Raw genomic sequence first — 16,900 nt, 5'->3', positions numbered from 1 at the left:
ATTATGAAGTTAAACATTTAGGTAGTTTAATTTAAGTCATTATAATGTACACTAATGTATGTATGTACGTAACTTTATAATGTTGATGATCTTAACTTTATGAAGGGAGGGAGAGTGAAACGGGAAAGACACTAACCGGCAACCTGTGGAATGTAAACAAAGTGCGCATCATGGTACCGCATACAAAACTTATGTACCACATTTCCACAAGGCTTTCCATTTTATCCATTGTAGAGTCATGAGTTCAGGTGGTTTTTTTTTAGCTTGCAAGGAAGATACGGTCTCACCAGCCTTCTTAATAGAGTCTGCTGACTTGAAAATAGTAAACAGTAGATGGAGTCAAGATGGTGGCCAGCAATGTTATTAGTTTTCTGGCCTCTCTCGTGTCTGTGAATAATACCCAGCTTCACTTCGAGAGTAAGACACTTCCTGGTCTTCTTAGGAAAGTTAGGCCACATTGCAGGGCGTTTTGATGGTAAGTTGAACTAGGGAAGATGAGCTGCTGGTGACGCTGTTATGTTTTGACTGGGGATTGAGTGGTGTGCATGATCTTGATCTTGATGTTACAGGTGACGCAGAATTTCTTCTGAGTCAGGCCTTTGTATCGGCAGCGCTTGTGTTGTCCAGGAGAGGCTTGATCTTGATCTTTATTCTACAGGTGTCTTAGGATTTCTCCTGAGGCAGGCCTTAGTACCAGCAGCTCCTGATGTATTCAAAAGCCTGTCAGCTTGCATGATACGGTGGGACTTTCAAATTTGGAAAAAAATACCTGGATAAAACTTCGTTAAAGCGAGTTTGGTGTTTGTTAAAGGAGCAGATGGTAGTAAAATGAAACCTTCGTTGTAACGAAATTTCATTGTGTGAACCTTCGTCAAACGGGCGTTGCCTGTAGTACATAATATTGAATCCCAAGTTCATATTAAATATATTCTTGAAATAATAAATTCCATATCTTCATTACATCATCATTGAATAAATGCACTTCATATAAAGTAACAAAATGAGGGAGAATCTTACATATACAGGTAACTCTTGATTTACGCGTGTTTAATTTACGCGTTTTTTTGTTAATACGCGACCGAAAAAATATCATAATTAATTAAATTTGCGCAATCCATTTGCTTATTTGTGATTTGGTACAACCGCATTTTCAAACTGAGCACCAGACACAATTCAAACTACGTGCCAGAGAGTGGACAGCGATGGCGAGTGCTTGTGAGGGATGAAGACATTGGCATCCTTCGTTTATTTTTTTACTAGTGTTTACTTTTATACTGTGGGGTTATTTTTGATAAGTGGATTTTTGATAAAGTGGAAAAGCTCAGAGGAAGATGGTGACTGACTGTGGTGTGAGTGGTGAAGGCAGTGACGCAGTAAGTGTTGTGTTTACGTATTCTTTTTGTTGTTTTCTCTTTTTTACTTTCTCTTATTATTTCTTGCTTTTCCCTTTACTTTAAATACACTTCTAGTATTCAGAATGGTAAATAATAAAAACATGTTAATTTAGCCAAATAAAGAGTATTTTGTACAAATTATTTTGGACCACATCCCGCATTGTTTCTTATGAGAATTACAAGTTTGTTTTACACGAATTTTGATATACGCGATGCCTCTTGGAATGCATCTATCGCGTAAATCGAGAATTACCTGTATATATTATCAACATTTCATACAACAGTATTTCTTGGCGATTAAACGAATGTATTCATATTGTATGTACATATGGGAAAAACAAGTCAAGATACATTGATATATTTAATATTGATATACGAGATTGCTTCCTTATCACAGATTCAATATCAGAGAAAAGAAAATCCTTTGTCCTTAAACAAAATAGCCAGTGAATGAATAAAAATTTCCGTATCACATTCAATATCACAGAAGAGAACATCCTTATGATTTATAAAGTAACAATCAATAAGTAAATAAATAAATGTTTCCTCATCACAGACTGAATATCACAAACAGTAAGTTTCCTTTGGATACAAAATATACATGCATTTATCCATATTTTATGGTACAACATTTCACAAGTTATTTATTCAGAAAGAGAATCATGTTTATATTTTCTTCCTTAAGACTGCTTCGTCTATGGGAGATTAATTCACCTGCCTTAGAAAAACGTCATTCCGAAGGAACGGAGGATGCAGGCATACACAGATATCTTCTTGTCAGCTCTTTTAACTTGGGGAAGAGGGTTGCACGTTCTTTCCACCATCCTAGAGGATCTTCATCTCTTGGTATGTGAGGTTCTTCAAGGTAACATCTCATTTCAATGTGCAGACCTGTCGATGGCTGTGAAGATACCTGGACTGTTTTTTTCAATTTTAGGATCGAACCTGCTCCAAAGGGATTTCTTTTTCTGATGACTCATGGTTGTTGGAGGTGGCTTTGCTGCAGCATGTGATGTGCTTGCAGCACTTGGATTCTCATCTGAATGCATGAGGTTGACTAAGCATTCCTCCATCAATTTGACGTTGGAGGTTTCTGAGAATGGCACCTTTTTGAATCATGGATCGAAGAGGGTAGCTGCTGCAAGAAAGAAAACTCTTTCTACCATATAGAATCTCCAATCTGCTATTGGAGTTGCCTGCTAAGATAACACTGACTAAGTTATCTGGGGTTTCATGGCATTGGCTAAATTGATGAATTCTTGGATTCCCCTCACCATCAGTATTACTTTAGAGAGGAAGGTCATCTTTTCTGATGTCATTTCTTTTGTTGCTTCCTCAAATGGCTCCAGAAGGTTGATTGTGTTATGGAGGAGTGCAAGCTCCTCCTCCTTGAGGGACATGATGTTCTTCCCCAGCTGGCACAGAGTAGTGGTGACAAGTTTGTGTTCCTCATTATATTTTTTCATCATATAGTATGTAGAATTTCAACTGGTTTCTACATCTTGAATCAGCTTTTTAGCTCATTAATTGTGTTGCTCCTGCAGTTGGATATTGAATAAGCTTATCAGAGGCCCTCACACTGTGGTGGAAGAAATTTGCAATGACCTTGATTTTTCTGAGTTTTTGGACATCCTCTGTGTTTTTAATTGAGTCCTGGACAACATGATTTAATGTATGAGCAAAACACCGGATTTGTTGCAGGCTCATTTCTATTACTGCAGTTATATTAGCAGCATTATTTTATCTAATATGTTCCCTTTGTTGCAAATGAGTCTTAGCTCCTCTGAAATATTTCCTGATGTGTGGTACTGAACCATGTGTGCAGCATCTAACACAGCAGACTCTAGAGTCCACTGTGAAGAAATGTAGTGAGCTGTCACTGTTAGGAATCCTTTTGTCTGATGGGATTTCCATATGTCATTAGTAAGTAGTCATATTCAGCATTAAGTCCATGAACTAGATTCTTGAACCATTTGTCTTCCACAACAGATTGTGGTTGCAGGTCTTCCACTATCATTCTAACTACCAGTTTGTCAAGTTCCTTTAACTAGGCATATTCTTTAGGATGTCTTGTTCAGAAGTGTTTCAACATGCTGGAAGTACCACCACAAAAATTTAGTACATCTTTGCACACCAGCATCAGATGTCTGCTCCATATAGCTCCACACAGGAGCAATTCTATTTCTCTTGGATGCCATGGCTAACAAACCTAAAGCTAATTTTGTCACATTGTTTGCTTGAAAAAAGTTACATTACCGTGCAAGTTTGGTGAGTATGTGACTTGTATACCTATAATGTTGTGTGCTTGAAAAGAAATTCAAGTATGAAAGAGTTGCAGTACAAGTTGCAGTGGCATAGCAGCATAGTGGATTAGATGGTAAGCATGGGATCAGGCAGACATCCACAAATAGGTTCGAATCCCACCACATACCACTTTGAAGCTACGCCATTTGTCGAGTTGTTTAAAGTTACCTACATGTCACCATGATAACTAGGTTCTAGGTGGTTACACCAAAGATGCGCTTGGGTAGTGATATGGGCCCTAATAAGGGTACCACAATAAATAAAATTGCCAGCACCACTAATGGGCGAAAGCCGAACAGCACTTCCCACATAAAAAAATAAATAAAATAAAATTAATTAATTAATTAATTAATTAATTAATAAAAAAAAACATTGGGAAAATGAGAGAAAATTTATTTGTGGAGGCAACTGTCATGAGTCCCCCCTGGATCAGCTGTTAAGCCTCTTATGAGCTTCATGCGAGATGGGCACCTATTGTATATACCTAATTGTGATGTCACCAGACATCTTCCAATGAAAACACATAAAAAAAAAATTAATAAATTTTTTTTTTTAATATGGCAACACTAAAACGGTGCTGCTATTGGCCAGCTCGGGCAATATTTCTCTTTGACTTTCATGCAGTTTCTTTAGTATTTGTGCAGGAATGCGATTCATGCAATTTCAGTATGTTCTACTTCATTTTAGCAGCACTTTATCAAATGTATTTTGTTTCATCATTTTCTGAAACATATTCTCTTTTGTTTTATATATTGCGGCACCATACAATAAATAATTGCTTGGACTTGTTAGGACTCAGTGGAGAGAGCCCTTACAGCTACAAGTTATCCTTCCTTAAGGTTGTTCTACCTTTGTCAATGAAATGCCTTAATTCACATCATACCTGAGATATTTGAATCATAATTCATGAATGAAAAATATAAATGTGCCATGTTCCATTTCAAGTGTTTATCCTTTCAATGAGTGCTTTATAAACAAAGAGGCAACTTGTCAGTTCACAATTTGACACACACTAAGTTGTCCATAGTACAAATTAGTTAACTGTCATATTTCCTTAACTTATATTCAAGTGAAAGATATCCCTTTTCTTGTCAAAACGAAAAACTTTTGACAATTAAGTAGAAATTGTAAAAAAAAAAAAAATCTAAATATTTAGTTATAAAAAGTTGCAGTTTTATTTTCAAAGTTCAACATGAGTGAGCTGAATCTAATTCCTCCACTGACAGAAAAAAAAAAAAAGCAAAAAATCAAGAGCAGTATCAGTACAAGAAGTCTGTTTCACTCACAGTAAGAGGTAAAGTAGACATTTCTCGTGCAGCATACACATCAGCCCCAAACTGTTCTTTTCTTTTAGGAGAAAACTCCAACAGAATCATACTGAAAAGAATATAATGGTCATTAATTTAATATTTTCACTGAAGCTCTTTTTTTTCACATGTGAAAAGGCATCAAAGGAAAATAAGAATACTACAAAAAAAAAATAAATAAATAAAAATACAGGGGGAGACTCAACACTCGAACTTAATTTGTTCCAAATGGTTGTTCGAGTATCAAAAAATGTAATTATTGATACCTATAAATCAGTTAATTTGTTCTAATCTTAGCAAATCTTTAAATTTATAAGAATTTCAATGTAATTTTTTATACCATTTTGATTTGTACATACTGTAAGTGAAGGCTGGTGATGGATAACTTAGAGGAAGAGGGGAGAAGGGTGGGAGGAGGAGGGAGGTCATCAGAGGACAAGTCACCATCCATGAAAACGTCTGGTAACATTTTTCCTCGTGTGATTCCTGTGAATACACTAGTGGAGGCCTGTGGCTCACTAACACTTTCACTCTCACTAGATTCCTTAATTTCACCACTTAAACGCCTCTTTGGTGCCATTATAACTTTCTAAATTAAAAACTACCGACAGAATGCAGAAGAAAGTTGTTTTTCTCACGACTGTGACAGGACTAGGGATGCACACCAGTATCCAGTATACCAGAATAATGGTATTTTGTTTTGGTATTACCAGTAGTACTGGAATCATAATGAGACAATGGCAGCAGCAAGAAGGGAAAAGCCAGAGCTTTATTTACAACCTACAACCATGTGTGTGGCTGTTCAATTACCTGATATTTTTATCATTAATAAGCCTTTGGTGTTAATGTAAGTTTATAAATTAAAAACTATGGACATAACGCAGGAGAATTTTATTCTGATGACCGCAGCAGCACAACTGGCAGAATGGGGGAGGGAGAGACCAAGAAGCTTTTGTTTATAACCACGTGTGTGGACGTTCAACTATCAGGTATTTTTTCGAGTACTGTATTAAGTAAAACTTTTGCATTCCAAGTATTGAAAAGTTTGACTATCTACAAACAAAATAATTTTTTTTTATGTAAGTGGGGAAAATAACCAATGGTGTAAAAAAAAAAAAAAAAAACATTTAATTGCTAGTTCCCTTAGATATCATTAGAGTTAGCCAAAAGGTGAGGACAAATGTCTTGAGACCTCCCTCTCAAAAGAAATCAAGTCATAGGAAGATAGAAATACAGAAGCAGGCAGGGAGTTCCAGAGTTTTCCTAAGAAAGGTATGAACGATTGAGAGCACTGGTTAACTCTTGCATTAGAGTTGCAAAGTATAGGGGTGAGAAGAAGAAAGCTTTGTGTAGCAAGGCCACAGAAGGTGGGGAGGCATGCAGTTAGCATGAAAATAGTGGTAGAAGATAGCAAGAAATGACATTACAGTGGTGAGAAAGAAGCTGAAGACAGTCAGTCAGAGGAGGGGAGTTGATGAGACAAAAAGCTTTTGATTTCCACCCTATCTAATAAAACAGTGTGAGTGGAACTCCCCCAAACATGTGAAAAGTACTCCACACAAGGACGGGTAAGGCCCTTGTACAAAGTTAGAAGATGGAAGGGCAAGAAAAACCGGCAGATATGACTCAGAACACCTAACTTCATGAAAGCTGTTTTAGCAAGAGATGAGATTTGAGGTTATTAATTAAGTCATTAGTTATTGTTATTAGTTTTTAGTTGAGTAACCTCCCAAACTCACTAACTGTGCTCAGCTTTCCACTGCCCTTCAATATCAGTTTTAGACAGTCTTACAAAACATAGTGATTTATAGATTGGAAAAAAAATATGAAGTATGGTGGACCTGAGTGTGGTACATTACTGAACTGTAGCCCTTAATGCATACCTTAGTGGAATACCTATCTGAGGAGCTGCCAGACCAACACTATCATATCTCTTCATGACTTGTTTCATTTGTAAGATCACCTGAAATTACAATACACTTTCATCATTCTTAAGTTAAGTTTCATGTGCATCAAATTAATTGACATGTAAAAAAATAAGGCAAATGTATATCAAACCAATATAAAAGATTTTATTTTTTCCATGTAAGAGGGAAAATCTGGCAAAGTGCAGCAAAAATTATTAACCAAATAGGCCCACTGAGATGCCAGTCCCTAAACAGAATCAAAAGAGTTAGCTAAAAGAATGAGATAAATGTCTTGAAACCTCCCTCTTAAATTAACTCAAGTCATAGGTAGATGGAAATACAGAAACAGATTACAAACTACATATGTAAATTGTAAACTATAACAGGAAAATATCATGAGTTTCTTATAATCAAAACATAATCAGGAACAGTAATGAAGAACCAGACAAAGTTTATATCTCCTACAAAGTGAGCATTTATTGCTGCAAAACATTTTTTAACTATACCTAAAGGAATATCTGTCACACCAAACCTGCTTTATTTCAGGGCTGTCAAGACATTCCAACACCACAGGCTTGGTTGCTGTTCGTAATACTGGGTCCCCAACTTGACACACATGAAGAAATGGTGGGCTTACTGGTTTGGGATTGAAGAAGCTTTTGTAAGCCTCCACAAAACGCTTGCCGGCCATTGCTGATAGAACAGAAGAACAATTTTAACATCACTTCATTATTTTTATACTGTAGAGATTAAATATTATAGTTTTCAATAAACACCAAAGTACACATTATAAGAGGAAAACAAAATTATTTTCAGCAATGGTGAGGAAAAATAAAGAGGTTAACAGAAAAAATAATAATGTATATGTACTTACACCTTTCTTTCATAACTGATCTACATGAAATAAAGGGAATGGAAAACAAACATGAAGTACAAAAAAAAAGCTTACCTGACATTGTAGAGGTCAACCATTACCATTCTCTTATTGCTGTATGAAAGAAGTACATTAGCTTCAATGACTGCTACATAAAGTTCTGAAATTAATATACCATGATCAGAGATTTACAACGATTGTTGTTTTCTTTTATAAAATCCTTGATTTCAGCTATATTTCACCATTGGTTCATTCATAAATACATTTCAAACAGCTATAATTACAGATTACAAGAACATTACAATTACAGTACACAGAAAAGGTAAATTTGTAAACTCGGAGTCATACTCACTCCTATAGAACAAAAATGGTCAATTTACAGTTTCACCCAACCATGGAATCTGTGATGTGGTTCATGTTTTTCTGGTGAGAAATGTAGTGAATTGATTGATGGTATATCAAATTTCAGTTGCATATTAATATCTTTCATGTTATGACAGTTTTTCAACTACATCTTATACCTACATCTCATTCCAAACGATCTTGTGGGACCTGTGGGAAACTGAGGTTTTGGTTAGGGGAGCATTAATTTGAGTAGCTAATGTATATTGTGAAAGAAGTCGGAAATCAACAAAATAACATTAAAAATTCTGAAAATACTTTGATGGTGGAAGTGGTGGTGGCAAGCGTTGCTTTGTTAATGTTGAGCAATGTTGCCAATGCAGCATTTCCAGCTGTATCTGCTATCACCCCCTCCCCAAGGCATAATAAGTAAATCCAACCTTATAACCTTCTAGCCAGGGGTACACTGGATCACCCCTGCCAGGATTATTAACCAAACCTTCTCGCTGGAGGCTGCACTCCTCAAATCATCCCTAAGGGTTATTAACTAGTTAAACCTGACATAATAACCTTTAAGGTGGAAATTCGTTAATTTGGTCAAAAAAATTGAAAAATTGGAAACTTGGTACTTGGGTTCGTCTCTGGAGAGGGAAGCCATGGCCGAAGTTGCCAGGCACATAACGCACTGCTTACCTGGTAATGGCGGGTTTAAAGGGCCAGCCCTTTCAATACCCAAGCGTGCATACGCCCCTTTTTCTTCTAGTCTTTGTTTTGCTTGTATTTATTATTTTTTTTGAGCTGTTTTATTTATTTTTGCGTGATGTACGATAGTTTAGTATCAGGCAGTGAGGGTGAGGAAGACGCTACTCCCTCAGTACCAATCGATACAGCCTTACGGAGTGGCGTGCGTGCAGCCTACCTGTTGATCGTATTTTACACGTGTTGGGTTCCCAAATTGTGACAATGCCACGTGTAAGGCCATGATGTAACATGGCCTGAAACTATCTAAACAGCCACTACCAGCCTCCAAGCAGTTGTCAAGGGATTATGTAAGTACATATCTGAGTTTGGTACATATTGGAGTGAGTTATTTTTTTTTTTTTTTTTTTATACCATGTGGGCTTTTCATGGGAATTTATGGGCTAAAGGGGATACTTTTTAGGGTACCTCCTATCTTAAAGCCCACCTGCTAGGAAACCGTTGCCCCGAGTGAGGAAGCGAGTTATGTGGGGGTTTTGAAGATGTTCACAGAAAATGCGTTTTCTCGACTTTCAGTTTTTCAGCATATACTGTTGAATAACTTTTTCAGTAATTGGTCAATTTCAAAAATTTTTGCAGCAAAATGATCAACAACCTCATCTTAACAAATGCTAGCATGATAATGCATGAACTCACTCAAATAAATTTACAACAGGCTTATAAACTCAAATTTTTGATGAAAAAAAGGTAACAATTTGGCGTGTAATGAAATTGTTATAACATAGGTTATGTGTATGCCGATGCTAACATTTATTTGTTGTTATGTATATTATATGTGGTTAAGAGGAAATTGCCACACTGTTATTAGTTTTGATTTTATAATGGTATTTTGAATTATTTTCTTATCGCCAAAAAAATATTTATTGCAAAAAAACTACGCCACATTTGTGTACCAAATTAACACTGAAGACGTACACCATAAACGTACACCTTGTGTATAAATATTATTGAATTCGGTGAAAAAATAGCAATGGGAGAGCCAAAAAACCGATATTGATATCGAGTCATCGAATTACCACCTTAAGCCAGGAGAGGGGAGGATGAGCTGGACAATTTCTAATTTCACCCAACCAACGATTTTCTGACAAGCATAAGTCATAATGTTTTGTTTGGTTAGTATCAATGAAGGGGGAGGGGTCTGGGGGTGCAGTGCCCCCGACCTAGAATGTTATTCCATTGGATTTACTTAGTAATCCTTGGGAGTTGGGTTGCTGGGGGAGGGCACAGCCCCCTGCTAGTTTTTATTTACATTGAGTTTGGTTGGTAACACTTGGATCGGGGATTGTAGACACAACAAGAAATGTAGGGTTGGCAACTCTGCTCAACATAAACAAAGCAACGCTTACCACCACCACTTCCACCATCAAAGTATTTTCAGAGATTTTTACGTGATTTTGTTGATTTACAACGTCTTTTGCAATGCAAATCTGTCAGAGGGACACTAACACAGTATGCAGAGTCGCTGACTCATGGGGTCTGCACTTCAACCTCGATAAGTGTGCTGTGCTGCGTTGCCAAAGAGGATCAACAGACCACATCAACACTGGCCCACTACACCTTTATACTATGGACACCATTGCCCTCTCTATTGTATCTACCCACAAAGATCTGGGTATTACAGTTGACTCTACCCTGAAATTCCACTGTCACATCTCAAAGACTGTAAAGAAAGCTGCAGGTCTGGCAAATAACTTGCTGAAATCAACACTCTGTCGCGACAAGGAATTTATTATCACCGTGTTCAAACCTCACATCAGACCTTTACTAGAGTTTAGCTCTACTGTATGGAACACAGGATACCTGGGTGACCTAAAGTTTCTGAAATCGACACAGCAGAGGTGGATTAAACAAATCGCAGGAATGACTGATCTTACCTATGCAGACCATCTATAAGCTCTGAACCTCTATTCTGTCCGAGGTAGACTAATCAGGGCAGACCTTATTCAATGTTGGAAAATAATCCAAAATCAATCCTCCATTTCACCTCAAGATCTCTTTACCCTCTCTACAACAACACACACCAGGGGTCACAGATTCAAGATATACAAGCCCCATATTTCACTGGAGTGTAAATGCAGATTCTTCAGTATCAGATGTATTGACCTCTGGAACTCCTTGTCTGATGACACCGTTAGTTGTGACTCAATTAGTTCCTTCAAATAGTACCTTCATATTCAGTTAAGCCAAACACTCTTTGAGTATGTTGATTAATCCTAACCACTATTCCTAGCTGTTTATCTTCTGTGCATATGGTACACAACTCAGCCCTTTCTCCAGAAATTATAACTCATGAGGTACATAGAAAATGAGCTGGCGTGCCAGCAAGTTGTGGGCTTCCCTTATCTACCTAAAATGAATCTCCCTAGTCTTGAACAGCGTAGCCAACCAGGTGAGTAAACGACGTCCCGCATGATCGTTGGGAATGAGATGTAGGCACAAGTTGGAGTTGAAAACTGTCATGGCTCGAAAATATTTACTTGTGACGGAAATAGTATATACCATCAATCATTTAACTATATTTCTCACCAGAAAAAAAAATAAAAAAACACGAGCCACATCAGATTCTATGATTGGATGAAACTGCAAATTGATAAAAAATAAACCATTACTATTCATCTTACACATACCTGAGAAGCTGTTAATCACTATCAGATCAGTTATTCCTAATCTAATTACCGACAATATTTAAAGGTAAAAACTAAACACCATGTAAACAACACAAAGTAGAGAGTAGCTAAAAACAAAGCTATTATCTGACTTTAAGCATATTTGACGTTACGCTGTGAGGTTCTGATGTTCTAACTGTTGGCATTAATAACACCGACGACATTTAAAGGGAAAAATAAGCACATGACAGACACCACGTGCATAACATTCAATGTAAACAACCCAAAACATGGTTATTCTATCACTATGAGGATAACTATGAGGTGCTAATAGAGTGGGTAGTTAAGTGCATACCATTACGTGAGACCGCGGAGTACCAGCTGACCGCCGCAACACCGTGTCGTCTGCAACACCACAACACAACAACAACACCCTCGCGTTCCTATAATGTTGACACTCCTCCCTCCACGCGCTTACTATTTCTTACTATTTCCTTACTATGCCACTCTCCTCGCTATCTTTATGACAGAATCTGCATATGAAATGTTTCTTTTTTGTTAATTGTTCGTTCTTACTTGAAGCGATGTGTGTGGGGAATTATATACCACTGCTGAGATTTATTATCTATTCATTCTTCCTTATCTATTGGATTGTATTGGGTTAGATTTGCATGTTTGTTTAGTTTATTCGTATTAATCTTCCTTATTTACGTCTCTGATGCACGAGGTATCAAAACTGATTTTTTTTCAAATCTCTTTAACAACATTGCAATAAATTTTACTTCACTAGGTGAGCTAAAAATCTTATTTTTCAACTTACTAGAGCAAATAAAGATCTCTTTTTCGTAGAATTTATGCTGCCTAGGTAGATTACGTATTTTCTCATAAATAAAACTCAATTAGCTGGACTTCCATGAATTAGATAGCTTAAACATTATCGTTTTTTGTTTAAATTTATATTAATTATGTAGTTACACAGTCTTGGAGGGGATTTATATGAGAGATTACAATATATTCCTGATTTCATAAGAAAAACAAAAAAACGCTGTAAACTGGACATTGATGAATTAAATAACCCGTAGATTATATTTCTTCACCCAAATTTGGATAAGACATGTAGCTTGGGAGTGTGTATGGGGGATTTCTAAGGGAGGGATTACTTTTCAGGAGGAGATGGATGTGCGTGGCTAGGCGAGCGTCAGCCAATGGGCGGCGCGGGGCTGTAGGGGAGAAGATGGCTGCCTCGGAGGAGGAGTCAGGTCAAAGTGATAGTAAAAATGATGATTCTGCTACACATGAGACTAGCAAGCAATTTTCTACCATTCACCAAGTAAGTTGAGGATCCGAGGAATATTAGAAAAATATTATGGGCCGCTTTCTTAGCGTAGATAAGCGAGAAATGAGGTCTATAAACGTTGTTGACAGCCAGAAAATGTCCCTGTTTTTGGTAAAATACTGTGCTCTCGAGGTATGTTGGGGGTTTAATTTAACACATGTAGCTGTTTTATACACTGCATACCCCGAGTTACCATTCCCGTGAGGTAATGATGCACCAAGTGCCAAATTAAAGGTGTGTATAGAGAAAAAATAAATATTAGTGGAGTGAAAAATGACTGACGGCGGTCACGTAGACGCTGGAATTTCAGTGGTATTTAATATTTGGGTCAAAAGGCATGCATGAGTGTTGCCCTGGTGTTGATGGCTAGGGTTAGTGCCAACCGTGTACACGGTAAGCCTGAGTGCGGAAAATGGTGATATATGGGTGAGATTCTAAGTGTGTACATATGTAAATTTCGTCCACTCTTCTTAGCGAGTTGTAGACATTTGTGTGTAATATTTAGGGCCAAGTGAGTGGTGTTATGGAATGTGCATTTGTATAAAGCTGTCATCAGTGCCCTGTGCTTTTATGGACGTCCTCATTACTCCCATCTTAGGGACACAGCCACAAACACTAACACATTTATGACTGAAGTTATGCTTTTATTGAAATTATATTTTCCGTCTCATTAGAATTACCAATAAGTACACAAGTTTTGTTTTACTCTTGGAATATGTCATGACTTAGATGTTTATTTTATATGTTTATTAAATTTTATTTTTTAAATATTTACACCTGAATAGACAGACACCCTCCTGCCTACCCTCTCTCATCTATTCTGAATACCTGGTTTGGTGTTGTATGTCTTTCAGTTCATGGCAGTATTAGTTTAGGTTATAATGTAATTTTTTTGTATGGAATTGTGAACCTAGTCATTGCTCTTCATAGCACATTTAGTGTTTAATGAATTCACTGTTCGTGCCTCAGACTATTTTGCTGTCATCATAGCTCATAATTTGACATCTGATAGTGTTATAACAGGCATTCAATGATTGCATAATGTTATTTAAGTTAGTTCCCATAATCTTGTCTATTTGCTTCAGCGGAACAAAGTTACTTTAGTTTTCTGTTGCATTTGTTTATGTGTGATATATATATATATATATATATATATATATATATATATATATATATATATATATATATATATATATATATATATATATATATATATATATATATATATATATATATATATATATATATATATATATATATATATATATATATATATATATATATATATATATATATATATATATATATATATATATATATATATATATATATATATATATATATATATATATATATATATATATATATATATATATATATATATATATATATATATATATATATATATATATGGTGGCTGCAGTGGTACAATGGGACCAGCCATGTTTTGGAAGCTGCAGGGTCCTCAAGCACATGGTTTTGAATCTTAACTACAGTCTGAGCTTAGGAAGGGCATTCACTTAGGGTAATGGTTCCCATAGTCCTTCATCAGGAGGAGTGGTTTTGGCATATGGTAACCCTATTCTATTAGGACATGTTAGCCCCAATAGAATAAGGAAACTGGATATATATATATATATATATATATATATATATATATATATATATATATATATATATATATATATATCTCTCTCTCTCTCTCTCTCTCTCTCTCTCTCTCTCTCTCTCTCTCTCTCTCTCTCTCTCTTGTAGTTTCTATATCTTATATATAATTGCAGTCGCTAGTCGACATTTTTCCATTTCATTCCCTTTACTTTTGTTCATTCATATCAATTTACAGGAAAATGTTTAGTTTAATCGTTCTAATCCCAACCTCATCATTACTGTCTATTGAAATATTAATTGCAAAAGAGTTTTGGCAAATATGTAAAATTTGCATTATAGCTTTATTCACTAGATGAAATTTGGTGTTGCCTATGATTTGGAGTTTCTATTTGCTATGTATTGTATATATATATATATATATATATATATATATATATATATATATATATATATATATATATATATATATATAAATAAATACACACACACACACAAAAGCAGTAACATACTTCATGTTGGTTGTTTTCCTTAAGCTGTTTGATGTACTCATTAGATATATTAATCATATGGGTATTTAATGTAATATACAATGAAAAAAGATTTACTTGAAGTTCTCACCTGCTTGCACTTCTGTCAAATGCCAACCTGTGTCATTACTAGTGCAGCCACTTGTAAAAGACAGGGACCTAAATTAGGAGCTGTAGTGAGCAGCCATCCCATTTATGGTATGGTAATGTTAAAACTCACTGTCATTATACAATCCTTTTTTGTTTACCAAATCCAAAATATAAAATTGTCTATAGGGAAACATTCCTGCACGAGACAATGTTGTTAGGCCTATTAGTGTGATCATTGCTCAGCCTACCATATCTTACTTGTGGTTTTCTCTGTAGCATTTATTTTTGGCTCTACTGGCAGCTATTATCACCTTGACAGTAGTTCCACAATTAATTTTTCTTCAAGAAAGTATTAAAATGTCTCATTAAAATTAAAGTAATAATTTAACCAATATTTGATGACATTTCGGTCACATTCAATTCAAAATTGATTCCAATAACGTGAAAATGTTTGTTCAATTTCAATTAAGTGCTTATTAGTTATATCATCATGAATAATGTTACTCGTGTGTTACTTTTGAAATGTTTGCAATACACTTTTGTCTAAGGTTATGATTGACCAGATTGACTAAAGTTTCCCCACATGATCTTAAAATATTGAAAAATTATCCATTTATCTTTTATAGATAAGTTGATATAGGATCTCTGCTTAATCTTAGTAAATATGTGGAATAAGTTTGTTGTATAGATAAGTTGATATGGGATCATTGTCTAATGTTGTAATTTTATGAAATAAGTTTGATAATATCTATGTAATATATTAACATACATAAAAGATGTTAAAGTTACATCAGTGTGTTCACTAGTAAGGAATTCATTGGTATGACACTCTTCCCCATGTCAGCAGGAGATCGAAAACCAACTCAGTCGGCCAGGTTTGAGCTATGAGAACAGAGTTAGTGCTGTTCTGTCAGGCTGGGAGCACCTAGCAGGAACTGTTGAAGGAGATGTTGGCCAGTTGCAGCCCCTTGCAACATTTCTTTATAGGTATGTAATTAGTTTTTGCTTTTATACAGAAAATGGTAGTTTTCTAAATGATGTTATTGCCTGTGTTATTGGCTCCTATTTTTATTAACCTTATTACATCATACTCTTCTAGCATTGATTTTTGAAAATACAGTTACTGTATTATTTTTCTGGCATGAAGTTGCAAGCTGTAAATCTTTTCAGATGGAGTTTACGTTTAATTCTTCAAGGAGAATGGCCTGGTCTTGCCCAAATTGTGAAAACACGGCTTGGTGTGACATTGCAAAGGTGTTCCAGAGTGGCTGTGCTTCAGCCTCTGTGTCGCACTCTTCTTCCCCTTGTGTCCGACCCCTGGGGTCAAACAACAAAGACAATATTTTCGGATTCTGAAGTTCAAGATGAAGAAGGTATGTTAGAATTTATACAAGAACCATCTGTATTTGTCCTTACTAGGTATATAGTCATGTCATGCATTATGTTAATAGTAATTAGTTTTCATTAAAGGATTTTGTGTTTTTGTGGTTATAGATAACAATTAAAAGAATACACATTACTATGCATCAAATTTTCAGCTATAAAATACATCTCCAATGAAAGTTGGGAGGTTGTGCGAGTGCGTGTGGACACAATGGTTGAATCAAGATGTGAGGAACTTGCCTTCAGAGTTCTCAAAGTGTGCATAAGGTATGTAAGTGTATTTATATATATATATATATATATATATATATATATATATATATATATATATATATATATTTTTTTTTTTTTTTTTTTTTTTTTTTTCCGCTGTTACCCTTTCTTGATTATGGATTACATTTTTAACTTAATTCATCATAACATTGATTTGAGCAAGCTGTTTAAACAACTTATATGGTGTATT

General features: G+C 35.5%; 2 protein-coding genes across 7 annotated transcripts in view; one reads left to right on the top strand and one right to left on the bottom strand.

Moving 5' to 3' along the window:
- LOC123499078 (peptide deformylase, mitochondrial-like) overlaps window positions 1–11,987 on the bottom strand; it is a 61,775-nt gene extending 49,788 nt beyond the window's left edge. For 2 of the 5 annotated variants that reach the window (XM_045246685.1, XM_045246683.1), the window contains exons 1-5: window positions 11,849–11,986; window positions 7,862–7,946; window positions 7,445–7,605; window positions 6,889–6,968; window positions 4,985–5,075 (exon numbers count right to left, since the gene is read on the bottom strand). In XM_045246685.1, the coding sequence (XP_045102620.1) occupies window positions 4,985–5,075; window positions 6,889–6,968; window positions 7,445–7,605; window positions 7,862–7,868 (339 nt within the window). In that variant the 5' untranslated portion in view covers window positions 7,869–7,946; window positions 11,849–11,986. Of the gene's footprint in view, window positions 1–4,984; window positions 5,076–6,888; window positions 6,969–7,444; window positions 7,606–7,861; window positions 7,947–11,848 lie in introns of all 5 variants that reach the window. The other 3 variants (XM_045246682.1, XM_045246684.1, XM_045246681.1) reach the window with 2 other exon arrangements.
- Window positions 11,988–12,684: 697 nt separating this feature from the next.
- Window positions 12,685–16,900, top strand: part of LOC123499077 (mucin-17-like) — a 35,434-nt gene continuing 31,218 nt past the window's right edge. The window contains exons 1-4 of one of the 2 annotated variants that reach the window (XM_045246680.1): window positions 12,685–12,823; window positions 15,902–16,041; window positions 16,225–16,427; window positions 16,593–16,704. In XM_045246680.1, the coding sequence (XP_045102615.1) occupies window positions 12,728–12,823; window positions 15,902–16,041; window positions 16,225–16,427; window positions 16,593–16,704 (551 nt within the window). In that variant the 5' untranslated portion in view covers window positions 12,685–12,727. Of the gene's footprint in view, window positions 12,824–15,898; window positions 16,042–16,224; window positions 16,428–16,592; window positions 16,705–16,900 lie in introns of both variants that reach the window. The other variant, XM_045246679.1, reaches the window with a different exon arrangement.

The sequence above is a fragment of the Portunus trituberculatus genome, chromosome 49 (genome assembly GCF_017591435.1).
Source record: "Portunus trituberculatus isolate SZX2019 chromosome 49, ASM1759143v1, whole genome shotgun sequence".
Lineage (NCBI taxonomy): Eukaryota > Metazoa > Arthropoda > Malacostraca > Decapoda > Portunidae > Portunus > Portunus trituberculatus.
The sequence above is the reverse complement of the archived record's forward strand: the minus strand, read 5'-3'. Positions and strand labels throughout refer to the sequence as shown.